This window comes from Syngnathus floridae, chromosome 3, assembly GCF_059516105.1.
Source record: "Syngnathus floridae isolate MCC-2025c chromosome 3, RoL_Sflo_1.0, whole genome shotgun sequence".
NCBI lineage: Eukaryota > Metazoa > Chordata > Actinopteri > Syngnathiformes > Syngnathidae > Syngnathus > Syngnathus floridae.
The window spans coordinates 13,000,024-13,019,791 of NC_142415.1; the positions used below are offsets into that span (position 1 = coordinate 13,000,024).

At 41.0% G+C, this 19,768-nt stretch overlaps 1 protein-coding gene across 4 annotated transcripts in view; it reads right to left on the reverse strand.

Moving 5' to 3' along the window:
• tcf12 (transcription factor 12) overlaps positions 1-19,768 on the reverse strand; it is a 48,961-nt gene that overhangs the window by 15,489 nt on the left and 13,704 nt on the right. For 3 of the 4 annotated variants that reach the window (XR_015857539.1, XM_088371279.1, XM_088371277.1), the window contains exons 6-8: positions 13,607-13,668; positions 12,231-12,369; positions 11,337-11,389 (exon numbers count right to left, since the gene is read on the reverse strand). Coding sequence is in view for 3 of the 4 variants with exons in the window: in XM_088371279.1 (XP_088227405.1) it covers positions 11,337-11,389; positions 12,231-12,369; positions 13,607-13,668 (254 nt within the window). In the remaining variant the exon portion in view is untranslated. Of the gene's footprint in view, positions 1-11,336; positions 11,390-12,230; positions 12,370-13,606; positions 13,669-17,912; positions 17,994-19,768 lie in introns of those variants that run through there. The other variant, XM_088371278.1, reaches the window with a different exon arrangement.

Here is a 19,768-nt window from a genome sequence, read left to right on the forward strand (position 1 = left end):
AATTCTTTCATGTCCTGATGTATGTAGTGTGTCCACAGCTTAAGAAAGTGATTCACTCCATGAGGCAATTAAATCGAATCACCGAACCGCGAACAGGTATAAAAATGACTGGGGAAAAAAAAATGAAGCGAGCAGATTATATAATTGTTTCTTTTCCACTGCAGGGTGTCTCTATCCGAGCTCATTTGTTGACTGCTGTAATGTGACCATTTCAATTGAAAATAACAGGAAGAAAAATGATCACAGCAGTAAAGTGGAGACTGGGGAAGATACAACTTGTTGAGTTTTATAATTTTACATAGTGATGTAGGATCTGCTTGGCCAAATAACACGCTCCAGCACAGCAATGTTCTTCTTGGCCAGGAACTGCCAGATGCTCAGGGCATTGTGAGGCGCCATGAACTGGTCTGTCACAGCTCTTGTTCACAAGGATGGAATAAAACACCACATGATCTCTTTGTAGATCACCTAGTCCTCAATGAAGGGGAAAAGCCGTAGTTTATGTTTGAAATATATCCTCTGTTACACTAATCCTGTAACTTTTCTGACAAACCTTGCATAAACACTAGGGCAATCCATGTTAGCAAAGGATGAGCTTTTATTACTTTTGCAAGTCTTGATGCCCATAATGGTTGTTTACTTGCTGAAATGGTTTTATGAGTTGTCTGCGAATTGATGGAAAATATGCTAATTCCATACACACGCTTGCGCCTGCACAACACATGTGAAGGTGATATGTATGCAGGACACGGTTGGACCGAGAACTCCGGCTGCTTTGCTGAGCGAGCATGACTCCAGCCCGTTGCTGTCAGGGTGTGTAATTAAAGTGCTTTGGCAGGGGTGGAGCTCTCTTGGGTCCTCTGGCTTACACATGTGACTGGCGCTGATATTAGTTGTATGGAGAGCTCAGGTTAGCCTCACAAGGGAGCCCGGGCTTTTGTTCTTTGCTAGTCATTGGGCAGCATATGGCACTGGATAATGCTAATTGTTCTTTTTTTTCACCCCAGGCTAACCGGTCAAAGCATTAATAAACCATTCCAAAGACCGGCGGCCTATGGAGGAGCGTGCCCGTCTGGATTTCCTTTTACAAGACCATTAATTAAAAGCCATCATTCACACGGATAAGCAGGGTAGCACAGACATTAACCAGTCACTTCAGTGTAAATGGGGATTCATTCTTAACCCTACCTTAATGCTAACATGCAATGGCAAAATCCAAAACGATGTAGAAGTGTTGTCACGCTTCACGCAGCAGATATATTAACACAAATGCTGCAGCAACACATGTAGACAGATAATACAACAATACTAAAAGGCCTATAATTTTAATCCTCTGTGAAGAACGGCTAATATTATTGTCATAGAGAAGCTGAGAAAAATTCTATTCCAGGCCAAGGTGGCTTAGGCGCACATACCAATAAGCAACACAATGTGCATTGAAGGACAAAGTGTTTATTATTTTTTTGTTCTATTTAATGATGTAGTATAATGTTACAGGGCACTATTTCCCTCATTAAATATCATAAAATGTGTTGTTTAGGTGAGAAGTTGGAAAAGGTAATAGACTCTTCATTTCAATGGGAAAAGGGTTATACCATATACCCAGTGATCCTTCACTAATTATGAACTATGACAGGAAGGTCACAGAAATAATAAAAAGATAATTAGTAAATGATAAAACGGCTGGCCGAGCGCAGTCTTCATGTCCTGTTTTTATGATGCATGTCATTACTTGGAATCAAACCATATCTCTGGAAAATTTATGATTAGCTTTTGAATTCCTGAAGGCCTTAGTGTGCATGACACACGTTGCATCTTCTAACTGCTTCTCAGCTTCAACATTTGATACCCGCCAACAACCCCTGACTTTTTCCAAGCATAAAATCGATACTAAAATGCCTCACCGCGGGCAAATTCCATTGGCAAGAGGTTTCTGAGGGCAGATGATATTAGAAATATTTGAAGCAAAATAATTCATACTTGCCTGGTTAAGTCACAGATTCTAACAAAGCTATAACTCATGAGGTACCATTGCTATTTCTTTACATTAAACAACATCCTGCATAAACTATGTCCAAAAAAAAAATCAAATAAAGTAAATTTTGGACAAAAAGAGCAATCAATCCCTTCAATTTCAAACTCTTAACATCTATTTAGATAAACTTTAGTGACAGCAGAAACCGAATCCAATGTCAATCAACCTGCTTGTGCAACATAACATGCATACACACTTGGGGGAGCTAATGATTGCATAACCTTTGGAAACTAAAGATGGATGACAAAACAACCACTAACAGGCAACTTGTCACCACTTCGAAATTTGTAGTGAGAACGGCATCTGAAACGCATTTGCAAACAACACTAAAAATGTCCTGATATCTGCAAGGCGTTTACTTCCGAAGGAAGAAAGCTTAGTGAGCGGCTCCATCTGTACTGGTTCCGTGCCATCGGCTCACAAGTCAATGGCCCGCTGTGAATTCTCCCAGTGATCCAGATGGTGAGCCTGCTAAGCAACTCGACATGACAACAAATTCATTTTAATCGAGTTGATTCGCAGAATGAGCACCACATTTCTCATTTCCTTGCAAAGGAATCAAGGGGGGGGGGGGGGGGTATCAACAAGCGCTTTTGATCAGAGACCCATTTTGTCCACATGTTATCCATTTCCTTCCCATCGCTAACGATAACCGAAGCCTGTTAATACTTAATATGAAAAAACATCAAAGTCATCTGTGTTCATTGGGGGCACAGGAAATGCTGTCAGTGGTTCCAAGGACAGTTGAAATGGTAAGCTCAAGATGACCTTGACGACAGCAACATCAAAATAGTGTCATTCTTAGTTTCAAGATGACAGGTGGAAATCAGCAAGGTGTTATTTGCTTATGACAGGATAACAACGGAAGGATTATTACATCACTTCACCTTCACTCAATGTGCTTTCCTTTCAATTTGAAACAAATACGACAACCAATCCTGAGTGACTGAACAACTTCAGCATTCCTCGGGGTGGGGAAAAAAAAGCCTGCATGCCTTTACGAAAAGGCGTTCTGAAAGTTTGAAACAAACATATCAAAGAAGTTATTACGGAGATGTTCAGAAATCACATTAGGCTCCCTGTGGTGTCAAGAATGTCGACGTGATTAAAAGCAGATGGAAGAACAGCAAACACTGGTGCTTGAAGCTCAATCTGCAAACAGGAAAGTCGAACCTCAACAGGCAGACTCTTTTCCCTAATCATTCCCAGACTCCCACTTGTTATTATTTCAATCCAGCCTCGGAGCTCCAGCAACCAGCCAGTGAAAATAAATTGGTTCAGAAAACACCCCACAGTGTTTGATTCTTTGGGAAAAAAGTTTGGCACAACTTTTTCCCTGCATTTCACATTTGAATAGTGGAGGAAATAAGATGAAAATACTATTTCCACAAAAATGTATGATAAAATTTAGAGTCAGGCAGTTGAACAGGTCACATGCAAACTCACACACACACACTTTTTACATTAAAAAGACAACTCCGACACAGGACAGACGCAAGATGAGTGCGGTAGACACAAAACACACTTCTTCCATCTCACACACAAATTGCCCCCCAAAATTACTCACCGATTTGCCATTGTAGTAGTACATTAAAGAGTTATTTCCCATTCCAGGGACGGGATACGCGCAATACATAATAGCGTGAACAAATTCGGAAGTATATTACAACGGGACGCAAGCTCTCTGGACATACATCCAAAGCGTTCAAAAGGGACTAATAATTCTTTCAGTGCTGGCCTCCACACTGCCCACTCAGAGGAAATTTATGCAAAGCAGGACGCTACCATTGCGTGCTGAGCGGAAGGGGTGGGGGGGGACTGTCAGAAGGGAGTGGCGCATGTGGTACGTCCCTCTCTTAAGCCGCTGAGTGCTGAGGCAAAGAGGAAAGGGACGAGGGGGAAGGGAAGCAATGAGGAGGTGGGTATAAAAAAGATAAAGGGAAGTGGGTGGGATAGAAAACAAATGTGTGAGCCGATTTAGAGTTGGCGGGGGCGGATGGGGGCACGTCTAATTCCAAGCATAAAAAATGCTGATTTTATGCAATAGTACCTCAACAAACTGGAACTAAAATACTTTTATTCTTTGCTGGATTTCATACACACTATATGAGTAATTCAAAAGAGATCCAGATTTTTTTTTCACATTTAAATCCGGAGGTTTTTTTTTTTTCCCTTTCTGATTGGACCCACTCATTTGGCAACACAGACAGACAGCTCTCACGCAAATGAGAAGTCATTAACAATGTGTTCAATGAAGCAAAATGAACATCAGCATCCAAAAGAAAATCTGAACGCGTATTATTTACAGGACAAGATGTAAAATATGAGTGCCCGAATAGAAGCTTCACTTCAGAAGCGCGTGTAAACACTGTGAAGCATGCAACAGCTGCAAAAGGGGGCTGGCTCGTGACGTCCCTGCAGGAAAATTATACACCGTTTCGTAAACTCCCCCGGGGGGGGGGGGGGGTAGAAGCTGGGAGCGCTGGAGAGGAAAGCAAAAACATCAACAGCCATTTTATCCCGCTTTACTGTCATTCCAAGCCCCACAGCTTCCCATTTATCCACCTTTATCGAGTGGGGGGGGGGGGCAAAAGGGGAGCAGAAGAAAGGAGAGGATTGATACGATATTCCATTGAAAGCCCAGCCTTACTGGAGCCTTTCATGACTACCACTCAAAGCTTCCCGGACTAAACGCAGGCCCGCAAACTCATTTACGACAATATTGTTATAGAAAGATTAAAGCGTCCGAGTCCCTCGAAAAAACTAGGTCTTTATTATCCTCTGCCTTTGCTAGTGTTATTATTTATCCCCCTTTCTTCTGCCGAACTCTTTTAAACTCTTCCAAAACACTGGCTCTACATTCTGAAACCGCTTTATATCTGGAGCCGTTTCAAGTCGATGCTTTAAGGGAAGAAATGGCTGTGATAAAAGTGTTTGAAGGGGACTAAAACAAGTCCAGGCCCAGCGCTGCATCGTGAATGAGGAAACATAAAAGCACAAAGGAAATTGGTATTTCGTTTTAGAGGAGTGTGCCGACGGCCTCGCATAGCTGTGACGCTGACATTGAAGGTCAGGGCGTCTCAAGTGAGGGTAATGTTTTAGGACGAAAGAAAAGTAACAGCCGTGACAGAGCAGGAAAAAGAAATCCGATCAAATAACAGTCTAAATTATTGGAGGAGATGAAGGGCACGCTCCACCCACTTGTTTACGCTAGCCTGGCTAAAGACGCACGAGTCACCGTGGCGTGCTTTTCTTGGAGTTTGTTGAGCTGTTGCAAAAACAATGAGAAAATCCACAGGCTGAGATCATCTCACTCTCAGCCAGGGATTTGACGATGATGTCACCAGACGACAAGATTGTTTCCTGTAAGAAGCTCTGCTTCTAATTAGGGAGGGCTTACTTAGGGGATCTCAGGGGTGGATTTGGGGGTATTGGCCCCCATCATCCCCCAATGTATGTATATTTAGGTTTCCGCCCATATCCACTAGTTGCATGAATTCTACAGTTGCAAATATGCAGATCACAAAAAGGTAATGATTGGTTGTGGCTTTAGTATACGTCAAGGGATGTTAGTTTTTATTCTATCAAGGCTCGTATAAAAAGGCAACAGCTTGACGATTGATTGAATTGCAAAAAAATCCGAAAAAAAATCGAGGACCACATATGAAAGTGGACCAGGTTGGATTTGAAACAAGCCATTAAGACTGTCTTTAAGACCTTGGTCAACACCCCAAAAAAATCTTAAATTCTTCAACTTAATGCTATTTTCTTGATTCAAAACCCCTGTTAGTAACTCTCTCTGCAGTCTCCCTGCTGAAATTCCTCTGAAGGCGTTCTTTTCATATCATAAACTCCTTCCTCATTGCTCAACTTGGACACGACTGCGCTGCATTTTCCGAGTCAAGACGTCTTGTGATTGTGTTGTGTCTGCCAGACTTCCTGTCAAACTGCATTTTTGGAGGCTCCAAGTAAGTTGTCCGTTCCCAAGTGACTTTACTTCTCTATCTATTGCTATCGATCTATCTTTTCAGCAATGAATAACTGAATACACACATTTTCATCAGCGTAAACATGCAATTTTCTCCTTTTAACTTCAGCGCCTTAAAGCATTTAAAGATACTGAGGAGGCCTACTCATCTGTTCATACTATAATTGACAGTAAAGACATTGTGAATATTGCTGTTAGCAAGTTTAATCCATGAATACAAATGTCATGAATTTCAATTTACCCTGTATTGAGATCTTAAGTACTGTTATTAAAAAGTAAAATATGAGCAGCCCTAAAATAATGAACTGTGTCACAGATCAACCAACTGTATGCACAGTATGTATCTCGATGCAATGGAATAAGTATGAAAGAAGTATGAGGAAGAGCACAAAATGTGAACAAGATGGTTTGAATCGTGAAACATAAGAGCAGGGAGCCGTTTTTCGAGGATTAGTTTCAGCGGAATTAGAAATTATCCTAATTCAATATTCAGTTACGGCTGCATCGGCAAGGTCACAGCAACAGTGGGGATCCTGGAAGGGACGAGAGTCAAGGAAAGAGTGACCTAGTTTATTCAAAATGAGACCCAGTAGACCCTGACAGCTTCCAGGACAACCTTCTTCTTTTCAAGCCCGATGGACCACTCATACATATAAGCTCATACGACTTTGCACTTGTTTTATGCTCAAGATTGCTATAGAGCTTTTATTTTACGAGACTGGATTCAAATAAATAAACTACCACCGTGGTTACTTGAGTAATGGATGGAATAGTCAATAGAATCATCGATTCTAAAAAGATAAGACAAATTTGATCAATATTTTTTCTCATCTGGCCTTGTACATCACCTTCCACATACGCTTGAAGCTTGGACTGAGTTTTGAACATCAGTCAACATGTGAGCTTCATAAACATGCTCCACCTTTGCGACTGTGGTCAGGCTTGCCAGCAATCTGAAATCAAGGTTTGCATTAATGTCGTAAGGTCACGCAATTTATCATTTGCAACAGGCCCCGCTTAAATGCCTACATTATTTTCAGACTCTCTGTCCTTTTACTGTCCCTCCTTTCCCTCCTCACAGATGAAAGAGGGTTACACCTCTGGCTTGTTTGCCTGTTCCATTATCTCCAGCCTCTAATGTAAGTGGTACATCTCAGCAACCCAGACAAAGACAAACACTAAGCTCATGATCCCAGAGGAAGCTGCGACTGTTCAACATCATCCCAGTCAAACCAGCAGTGTCTATCTAATCTTCCATCTGATGGAGCCATCCCAAGGGAGCCTTGCTAACTGGGGTCAGGGCAAAGACTGGAACACTGTTGGCTGCACGGGCCAATTTTGCGATTTTATCACCAGGAGACACCTTACATAAACGCATTTCATGACCCTGGCATTTCAGAAGGACATGCATAATGCATATCATGTGCGCAATACACAATGAATATTAAATTAAACCGAAGCAGCTCAAAAAATGAGAAGTTCTTTTTGTATTGGAACTAAAATGCTATAGTTTTAAGTGTAAATCAAGTATTCAACAAAAGTGTTTTTTTCAATGGTGCCATAAATGTCATATGGCTTTTTATTAGTTAATATTTTGCTAAAACCCCATTCCTGTTACTTTTGGTGCTGTTACTTTAACAATGAATATCAGGTAAAAAAACAATGACATAAAAATAATATACCACAATAATATAGTCAGATTTTGAATGAGCTTCTAAAATAGTATTTCACTAACACCCACAGCACAAGGTAGGCAGAAGGTTTCAACTCGAGAAAGAAAAAAGTAGAAATAGAATTTTGACAAAAATTCTGCATAGTTTGAATTTTGACTATCATATCCTGGTCTCCCTGTGTGTGGATAAAAGGACGAAATAAGTTCAGCAGCTTCCCCAGAAATGTAAACATCGTGTTGTTACAGTAGCACAATATTTTGATCTCTAGTCTATACACTGTTGAGGAAAGCTGGATGGGGTAAAAAAGTGTTTTGAATGTCAAGCCCCAAACAGCTCATCGAGGAGCATTTCAGGATCATCAGAGCCAAGAGCAGGCCTCCTTTCATACAGCTCACACAGTTCAGATCTCTCCGAAACAAGGGTGTCTGAATGATCCATCAAAAGCAACCGTCAATCTTTTTTGTCATCCCCACTCAGGGTTCTCACTTGCAAACGTCCCCGAGGGGATCTGAATCTCAGCCCACCACTTTTTCTTTTTTCTCCCGCGGCCGCACCGACACTGAAGCTGGGGAGAAGTGTCACATCAAGCCTCGGCGTCTCTGACAGGGAATCGTAGAGGGAGGGGGGGTGTATTTACACAAACAAACTGTCATGCACACACATCCGCATTGTGTCTTAACGGCTTCCCATAAATATCCTCAGAGATGCAAGTTTTCCCCCCACAAGCGACAGAATCTCTCCTCACCGCTCCTGTCACACAGGTGCCCACGCAGCTGCCTGTTAGCATCCCCCTTGCAAAGCAGACTGTCTGCTGAGCTCAGTGACAACATGCGACGACGACGACGACCTTCACTTTCAACACTGGCTTTGCACAGTCCGACAAAGTGTGAAAGCATTTACAGACGACAGTGGAGCATGAAATAATTACATGAACGAGAGTGAGTACTCAGGGAAAAATAAATCCACGCAAAATGGAGGCTAATGTTGCAAGAGCAATGCCTTTAAATCTATTGACTCACAAGATGTAGGTCAAATTCAAAGATGTCAATTTGAAGTTATTTAGTTGTTCTATAGATACTATGTTTCTAATTCCAAAAATGCAGCTGTACTCCTATGTACGTGGCTGCAGCGAGCAGAAAGTATGTGCGGCTCGGAGAGGAGTGTTTCTGTATACAGTACAAGATGAAAAAGACCCATGAACATTTTTACTGTTTGCAATCACCAGCTGTCCTGTCCAGATAGCCTTCACATCCTGATGCATGGTGGTGTCAAACCCTAAATGCGGCAAGGATGTGCTCCGCTAAATATTTTGATTCAGGCCCATCCTGTACACAAACATCATGCTTGGACCTGCAACTTCCATTGCCTGTCTGATCTGAAACGGCATTTATTCATTTTGGTGCCGAGAGTCCCAAGACAAGCGAGCAGGAAAGCGTGGGATTTCAGAAATAAATAAATAGGACAATTCCCAGGGGGAGACCAAAATGATAGGAAGCGCTGTGTTCGTGTGTGTGTGTGTCCCTGTATTTTTTTTTTTAATCAGGCATCTATTCAGGTCTCTGGTGAGGCTTTCGCGCTTGCTTACACCAGCAGAACCTTTCAGCGGCATCTGCAGCCGCATTCATGCTTTACAGGTACGCCGCAGGCTCTTCACACAGCTGCCTCTGGCTTCAGGTGCGCTTTCGCTTCAGTACTCCTCAGCACCGCGGCCGCTCGCTACCTCCTGTGTCGTTGACGGCGGCGCAAACACGGAGCCGAGCTGATAATCATCTAATTGCACTACAAGTACTGCTTTAAGCCTTGTCGCCGCCTTACTTTGGCTGTGCTTCCTGTTAGTCTATGCGTATGCAGGTATTTTTAAAATCACATTTTTTACCATGATGCAAGTAAAAACACTGATGCTCACTTACTTATAGGTTATATATAAAGGTTATTGCTCTGTGCTCATATTAATGTGTTAAATAGAGGGTGAAACCATTATTCGAATAATTGAATCATTTCATTACAAAAAAATTTGAAGAAAAATCATTTTCCGCACATACTGTTACTGCACACTAACATCTTTTTGTTTAGAAACAAATTGGCACGATGAGCATAAAGATTTTTACAAAGGGATGCAACGAATGATTACATTAATTATTCATCTTGCCATTATTTTGTTGATTAATTGATGAATCAGACAAAAGAATAGATAGTTTTCGCTTCCATCCCGAAATCCATGACCTCTTATATAAAACCATAAGAACTGGTCCTTTTTTTTTTTTTTTTTTTTAATTTAAAGAGGTCTGAAGCCTTTTTAATTGAACATTTCCATCTCTTTTCTTTCAAATGGGATCAAAGACTCACTGGGATAATCCCGCCAAGCTCCAGGCTTTATCGCCTGAGCAGCGCTGAGTGACAAGAAGAAGCTGTATTTTATTCCGTGCTCTGTCACTGTTTCTCCCTGTCTCTCCATTGTACTGCTTGATTGTACTCTTATGAGTCACACAAGCGCACCTGCACCCATGTGTTAAGTAGTGACAAATAAAAGCCCAGCGTCCATTTACACAACAAAGAGATGTAACCCGCCAGGCAACCGTTCTTTGCCTGCCCCCCCCCCCCTCCTCCTCCGTCTGACAAGACCTCAGATATATCACTTACTTAAGAGGAAGAAGGCAGCGGCAAGAGCGCCGCTGCCACAGACGCCTTGTCTCCCTCATGCGCTGACAAACTTCTCTTCAAACACAAATCCAGAAACAAAACACGTGTCAGCCTTTTATGTTCTGAAGCCTGTTCAACATTTGATCTTTGAGTAACGGCGGCAGCAGCAGAGGTGACGATTATCAAAGCAATGAAAGGTAAAGCCGGTCTCAGAATCCCTTACCAAAACAAGAAATATGGTTTAATAAAAGGAGGGGAAAATTGGGTTTTAGCAAACCAGTTGCTTCTCATTAAAAAAAAAGACCTGTCTCGAAAATTCAAGCAAGGACTTGACATACATAAAAAAAAAAAGAACTTTGGCAATTCACTAAGGTTTTACAAAAGAACATCTGACTTAGTGATTTCTGCATATTAATGAACCCCAAATACCCCCCGCCTAAGTGAACGCAAGCTGAGCTCCACACTTCTCTGCATCCTAATGGTTTCTGCTCCGCTGGGATCATTACTAGCAGAATTTTCAGATATTCTGTGCTATTAATCTCTGTCTGTCCTCCTGTTCAGCGACGTAATGACTAATTAAACATCAAAAGAGCAGAGCTGGGGATCCGCTCTGACAGCCTCTCGCTCTCCCCGGAGAGCCCGTGAGGAGGCTGGACTGTGACAGGGCACCACGGAAAATCAATCACCTCCAGTGCAACACACATGCAAGCAGGCGCACAGCACAACACAAGCCTGCTTTAAGCGCTGCTGCATTAAACAACAAATACAAGATGCCACAACTTGGCCAGCAAAGAGAAACAGGAGTACTAAGCAACAAATTCCCATTCGCTGGTTGTGGGGCCAATGTCAAGAGCGCTCTTTGTGTGCAGGCCTTGACAGGCTGGCTTTCTGAGTAGCACAGCTCTACGTGTGTGTGTGTTTGTGTTTGTGTTAGTGTGTGTGCTGAAGTGAGCTCACTGTGAAATCTATTTATATGAGAGGTAGATGATCTCCCACTCACAGATGAAGGCAGGCCAGGAGGGACCTTGCGAACCTTTTTTGTTTGGAGAGGATCTGTGCAAAGAGATGAAAGCGAAAAGCGCATTTAATCATTCGCAAACAAACACAAGACAATGCGCTCCAAACAAAACACTTTGCCAACACTATAAAAACAACTCCAAACAGAATAGGATAACAATCTTTTTGGTGACTTTGGTGAAGATGTGATTTTGGTACATGATATTGCAGAGTGTATAGTGTTGAAGGTTGGCAATAAGTATTTGGCAATAGCAAGTAAACATAAATCATAATTATCTATTCATTTAATTTTGAATGACCAACTATTCAAGGGAGGCCAAACTAGAAGAATTTATAAAAATTATGAATCTCAATGAGACACTGTAGCTCATAGAGGTGCATGAATTAATCACAACTAATGGCATAAATTAATCAATACTGATTTTTGATTTTCTTTACGTTGAATCAAAATAAAACATTGGCTTTAACTTTGCAAGCCATGATCAACATTTTTGCCTATTTTTCATCATGTGACCGACCAGAGCATTAACTGAATCGAAAGAAAGTTTTGTTTTAGGTACTATGAATCTGAAAGACAATCATATTCTTTGATAAAGAGATGCAAATTGAAACATGTTTTTTAACTTCATTCATAGACAGATTAATCGCTTATTGAAATAATCGTTAGTCACAACCCCAGAATTTTAGCGTTGCAGCCCTAATATTTTGCAAGGATATGCCTCATATTACACTATTGTATATTGTTTCATGACATGAAAAATACATTTACCATTTTTTAAGTTTCTTTTTTGGTTTTGGGCATCTGCCACATAAAGAGAGTTTTGCCCAAAGAGAAGAATTGACATTCATTTTGATCTGTGACTTCAGTGGTACTGACCAATGGGCGGAGGGTCCTGCAAAGCACGTCTTCTGGGATTGGCAGCACTGAATGAAAAGAAGGGAGCCGCTGACTTTGCCGACGCCGTCCCTGAACTAGGACTTGTCACTCCCACGTCTGAGCGTAGAGATGGCTGTGACTGAAAATACGGGAAAATAACAACAATTGCGTTTTTACAACGAAATACAGGATAAGCAAATACATCGTTTGATATCGGTCAAACAAACGCTGCCACTTGCCACACTACACTTGTTCCATAATGAGAGGGAATGAGTGGTGACAGTGGTCTCCTATTTCATGATTTGCATATGATCAAATCGTACTGCATCTAAATTTCAAATGTTACATTGCGTGCATAAAACTCCCAATGCCAATGTCATCCAATATCTTTCTGACCCCAACAACCTTAGCTAACAGGTTTAAGAGGCCAATTAGGGGATTTTCCCAATTACAGTAATCAGCTACGGACCACCTCACAATGGTGAGTACAACAGCAAGCTATGTTTAGTCGTTGGCTTGCCAACTCGGGCGCGTGCCTCTGGGAATCCCCTTTGCGGGCTGACGATTGACACACTGACATATTTGACCTTTCTAGTGGATAAACTCTAGTAAGTTAAACACATCTTTGCTTTTTTGCATGAGCACTAAAGAAATGGAAATAATTCAATTCAAAGTTGTTTATACAGTGCGTTGCATGTACGGTACATAACGTCAAAGTCACAAAACATGCTTTATAGTTGCCTCCTTGCAAAATGTAGGTCATCAAAACTATTGGACGCGGTGCCAAAAATGAAATCCAAAAGGAACAAACTGGCTGTGCAAAATGACAAGCTGTCACTGATGTCACATCACTGACCCATTTGTGCTCTTGGCTTTGTTCAATGATATTGAACCATTGCCTCAACACAATCTGCTCTCACTCTGGCGGAGAGAAAAATCGCTAAAGAAGACTCTGAGACCGAACCGAGTCCATGCAATGCATTCAATTAAGTCAGGGTTATAGATATTTAAATGAATCTGTTTACAAACAGAAGTGATAGCTGTTAACAAATTAATATGTAATGGAAATGAGGTGCCACCTGAGGTTGACAGGCAGAGGCGAATGAACAAAGCAGTGCAAATCAATCCACCGCAGGACTTCTTTTGAAGCATGAGAAGTCATTAGCTATGTCAGGCAAGTGGCCATGTGGCAAGTAGATCAATGATCTAATTCAATTATTTGGATTATAAACCTGGCAAACACCAACTGAATTGTTCCATGTGTAATGTAGGCTAAAAAAATCAATCAGGGCATAATCTATAACATACATACATGTATCTGTATAAATAAGAAAAAATAAAGAAGTGAAGTATAGTTTTGCCAGTATGGAACTCACCTGACAGCCGGATGCTCCAGTTTCCCTTCCAAAGCCATGTAACGCAGCTCTCTCTGATTTGGCTGAAAAACAAGGTTGATGGTTATCTTCTGTGACACAACTATGAGGCAAACACGGTTATGAACTGATCAAATGCATCATAAAAGGGGGCTGGAAATGTTTAGGAATATTACAGAGAAATTCGAGAATAAAAGAGTGACGCATTCGAACTTCAGCAAAGTGAGTAGGTCAAAGCATAACGGAAAATCTGCACCCTCAAGAGCTACGATAAACATGAGCAGCTACAGTATCGATCTATATCCATGTTCGATATTGTATCAATGCCCACAAATTTACCAAACATGGCATATCATTTTAAAGGGAGAAATAAAGCAAGCACACAGAAGCACATTAATCATACACTTGACAAAATCTAAACTCGGCAGTTTTAGTCCCCCGGAAAAACAAAAGCTACGTGAGCTACTTCATGGGGAAGATAAATAACCTTAATAGCGTCATATATAACACAGTATTTGCCAGAAGTCCAAATACTACAAGGCAGCACAGAGTCAGTGTGAAATTCTGTTTACGTCACAGTACAGGTGATTACTTTGGTGAGCTAAAAACTTGCATGGCGGGAATGTTTTGTTCCACAATGATGGATCTGAAGTGAACATTGCATCACAAGCACGGTTGAGAAAAGGCTAATGCATCATCCGAGCAGTTCTACGGGGGAAAAAAAGTTACAACGTGCAGACTGGACTACATCTCTGAACACTATGAGAGCTGAGTCTATCGGGGAAGATGGTTTATCTCGCAAAGCCGCTTCTCTTGTAACAACAATACGCTACGATTCCAAGCCATCACTCTGGAAAAAGGATTAAGTTGTCGGATACTACCACCTTGCGCTATCGCTGGAGGAAGATGAACTATCTCCTTTCGTCCGAACTTTTATTTCATTATATCCTCTCAGCAAATATCTGAGGATTCTTTCGCCGGATTTGCCATCATTCTGCAAAAGTCCACAGAGGTTGAAAGTAACGAGTAAAATATTCATTGGCAGCACATGTTTGGTGTCTGATGTGAATAATTGATGCTGGGCGCTGCAGTTTTAGCCTTTTCAAACACCCACTCGGATCATACAACAGGACGTGTTGCCAAATCCACTCACGAAGCAATAACACCTAAACGTAGTGTAAACGCAGGTCAGGGAATCGGGGAAATGCAGACCTGACATGCTTCCATAAATATTTACAGCAATGATGCTGTCACAGTGTTTACTGATGATGTCGCACAGCTTGCGCCAATCATTAGCCTGTAGGGTTGATGATCTAGTTTTGATAAACAATAGACAAAAAGTCATTGCTGCCTGAAGGAGAGTTTAAATCTCCTAGTTGTATTGGAGGGGGAAGAAAAAAAAAAATCAACATACTTGGAATTATTTGTGGGTCCGTGTCCGCTTGTGTATGAATGTGCCAATTTCAGTACATGTTTGCGTTCATCAGAGAGTGACGCTATTCTCCATTAATTGAAAGTATAATTCGTTTGAGGATCCAAAATGTTCACAAATCCAATAAGTTGAATAACACAATGGAGATGAACTTTCATCAAGTAATCACTTTTGTCTAAACAAGCGAGTGACATCGTTTTGGGGCTTGATACAAGATTTTCTAAATCCAACAAAGCTCTCGACATTGTGATTGAGTAATCTTGTACTATAGTGTTTTTGGTGTAAAAATGTATTTGTGCAGATAACAAGATGAAGCACTGCTAAACATGAGTGGTAGACAAAATCACAATACATAAGAGGATAACAATCAGAGACAAAGCTAAAGCGGTGGACATGGCAGCACATTTTTAACATTGCACCCTTCCTCCCCCAACGCGTGACAAATCAGCTGCAAGGGGAGAAGGATGGAACGGGACCAAGTGGCAGAGTGCCGGCAAATTAATCCACCACGCCACGTATAGAGGTCACAGATTAACAGATCTCTTAGCTCTGACCTTTTTATCTAATCTTGAATCTTTTCGCTCCACTCCACTAATTTATATGGATTTGACTTCCTATATTGAACTAATCTGCCCTCTATAAACAAAATAAAAAAAAAAACAGGGGAAGTTTGTACTTCTTTAGCTATATTTTTATGGAAACATGTCAGACATTTTCACCTGCATACACCTGCAAAACTTTCAACAGTAACATTTTAATACAGAACAAGCAATCATTAGACTAATGAAAATTTAATCTCAAAATAGTCAGCAAAGATACTAGCCAGAATATTACTTATACAACTGGCATGGAACAATTATGAAAGTAATAAATATTTATTATAAAAAATGTTCAGTCTGACTGTGACTTTCTTCATATTTCAATGTTTGACAGTGGGCAGGGACGTAATAGTATAAACCAAGAGAGGCTTCTTTATAGATAGTCACCATGTACCACCCACAATACTGACAATTATGATTTTAAATCATCTCTTCAATCTCTGAAAGTTATCAGAATGTATTGAACTCCTGTTTCAAGAACAGTCAAATGGTCTCCATGCAAATAAATCTGACAATGTGTGGGAGGGAGGGGCAGAGCATTGTACATGCAAATAACAGGCTTTTTTGCATGTTTTGGTACACGAGATGATTCAGAGGTTGTCGCGTGTTAAGCGTCAGTACACGAACCACCGCAACGCCCCACTGCCCACATTGTTTTGAGAAACCGGAGCTGCCTTGGTTGCTGGGAACAACGTGTAGCCTTAAGACTTCAAAGTAGTTGAGATTAAATGACTGGTTTTAGCCAATTGGTGCGCTCCACTTTAATTAAATGACTTTAAGATGTGATTAATCAACAATCAGCTCCATACAGTCAACAGAATACGTCATGATTAATGGATGATGGCTATACCAATCCCTAATAGCATTATTTACCAGTCGGTTCACTGTCGCTCAGCTTGAGAGTCATTATTATGTGAGCAGATAAACAAAACCAATGGGGGAAAAAAACACAAGAAAGTAATGGCCTTAATAATTGCACAGTCGTAGCAACGTTATTTGTCTCCCACAGTGTGTACGCAGGATGGCGTCATCTGAGCGATGGAGTCGGTGCCCAGTCCAAAAGCTAAATATAGCACTTTATGTTGCAGCTCAACTATTGTTTCCACAGACCTCAGAAGATTTTTCCTCAAGCTTTGAGACTATTGCTGTTTTTTTTTTGTGTAGACTACAGGCTGCTGTCATGAGTCTTTTATCAAAAGCGGCTTGGGTTTGTCATGTGTTCGAGCCAAAGGCAAAGCAAATGTTCACCTCACATTATTGTCACATTTCACACCATCTCCAATGAAGATGACAAAAATGTTGATCGTGAAATTGGAACGCCATATATAAATATAACTCAGTGTCAGTCCATGTACTTGTTAGTATCAATATCATGACACACTTTTTGGGGCATTATAGCATATTTAAAAAGAGGATTTGAAACTTGCGGTTTATTTTTCAAATGAAACGATCTGAAAACTGAAAATAAAACTGAATTAGGTGATGGAAAGTCAAAGCTGACCATTTTTCAGTGAACTTATCGATCTGATGGCTGCACCGCAGAACAGTGTGGCATTCTATTGAGCCACACATATTTTGATAACACCGGCGGTAGTGACCTAAGAGTCTCCAGGGATCAATTCAAAACCCTCACCACAAAAACAAGCAATTAGAGAGCATGCTTCAGTACCCGTGAGATACATTCCAAGAGCCTTTTTTTTTTCCATCCAGCGAGTGAGTCGATTTTCCTTGCTCTAAGGTAACAAACATGTAGTGCGGGATGGGAAAATGTTGAAACAGAATTAGCTTAACACACACCAGCTCAAACGTTTCCTTTCCAGTTCTCACCTTTGCTGTTGCTATCCAATGTGTTAAGGTTATAGTTTCCATTTTATGGCACTCTAAATAATCACATACAAAATTAATTATTGCTTCTAATAGCATGATAATTTGTCCCATGACATTTTATTGGCTTCTCTGATATTTTAACAATTAATTTGATGCCGGCTGACTGTCAAGACAAGCTGCAAAGGAAGAGCCCAATGGGATTAATAGAATTGTCTCAACTGATGTGATTGAAATTTACAACTCATGAAAACGCTGTGGAACCACCCGAGTCCAAATGTTGTAATCATATTTATGGCTACAACTAACTGTTGAAAGTTTAAAATAGCACAATATTATCATTTTCAAGACAAAGCCTTAGTTCTGAGCATTGATGTTACAATACATGAAATGATTTCCTGGGCTTTCTTCAGTAAAATTGTGTTAGATGGATGTTGCGTCCCAGTCACCTTACCTTTGAAATAGCCCTTTTGTTTACTTCCCTTAGGAGTTTTTGTCATGTCCCTAAGTACAAAGCTTTTTGAGGCTTCTACCAGCTCTGTTAGATAGTAAATGAAAGCTGACTGGATTAAAGGTTAGGTCAACGTGGACGTGCAAGCGGACGAGGGTGGTTGGGTACAATCAAATCAGCTTCCTGGAATCCAGCCCAGCATTGCAAATATGTGCAGGACAGAAAATGACAATTCAGAGGAAACATATCTCCTTTGCCATAAGATCAACCTTCATTTCTGCATACTCCCTTGTCAGTGGTGACTTCAACACAGCAAGAGCAAATGTTAATGAGTTCTAATTTGCATTTTCCCCCCTTTGTTGAAATGCCACTGATTATTAGGTACCGTGATGATAAATACCTCCACTTATGCAGCTTGATGTGTAATTAGCCATTAGGTAGAATAACTAGATCAATTTAAGAAAAAGGATCAGGATTAAGAGAAATCAAGCCTGGGGGAATGCAAGAATGAAAAAGAAAATAACAAGGGCGGTTTCATTAGCGTCCACTAATCAACACGGATGGCATTTAAACCATCTCGTAATTGTATTGCATTAACCTTTTTGTGACTGCTTGATGCATGATACCAGCAATCACAGTTTTTTATCTATCTTGAGAGGTAGTGGAAACTAATCTAGCCACATTTTTTGTGGTGCTTAAGTGATTCAAAGACCTAATGTGCAAATCATCATTATTCGTCATTTCACTGCTCTAAAAATAACATTAAGCTTGGGGGTAGAAAAGATTATCTCCACGGCTAATAAAGGTATTCCTGCTGCTAGGGCACAGGAAAAACGATTTGAAAAAAAATCAATTTCTGTTACATATGTGGATTTCCTGATAGTATTTAGCCCACGCCCAGATTGTCTGATGCCAAAGCTTGGTCAATTTAATTTTTTTTCTGAAACGTTAAAAAGAAAAACGGCAAGATGAAGGGGGGGGGGGGGGGGATATTTTCATATGGCCTTTGCCTTTTTCCCAAGCCCCGCTCTTCTCCCGCCTGTGCTTCTTATTCGCAAATGAGGGGGAAAAAAATGCATTACTGTGGACCAGATGGGAACATTCCACATGACCAAACCAATCAATCACATCGGTGGGACGCAGGTGTGACACAGCCGTGCAGCAACACACCATTTCACAGTCTATCGGGCACAAACACATGGTCACCAATCAATGGCACCCTGAGGACCCATGAGGAGGGGTGCTTCTCCAAAGCCGCCCAGGTTCACGGCTGATGACTTCATAATCACACATCCATTCTCTTAAGAGGAGTGAGGCGATGCACTCCCTAATAACGTCTCCCGCCATGCGAACACCAACACTGTAATGGATGCCGCTAACATGTTCCCTGCATCCCTTTACCAGCTGTCTAAGAGAAACAGTGCACATTTAACAAGCTGAGAAAATTTCTCCCAGCTGGATATTACAATCCAGTCGGCATGAAACATCAAGTATGTGTCAATGTTTGGTATCGGATGCCAAACAACTGTTGGACGGCAAAACAACAGAGAACTGAGGTGAAGGACAAAGAGTGATACACACATGGCTTTGGAATGCCGTACCAGCACAAGGGATGCATTTCAAGAAAACCGTTAAACAAAAACAGCTTAGGGTGGGAAAAGCAGGACAATAAATTGCGTGCCACTTGCTTTAAATATATGCAAACACAACTTCCAGTTTGAATGCTAACATTCTGTTACAGAATTGGGTGCAGTCAGTCAGTGGTTTCGGTGACCAATTCATAATCCCTGACTAACTGGACACAAGTCGAAAATGTCAAGAGAATTTTGTAGTTTGTAATGCATTGTACTAATTCAATT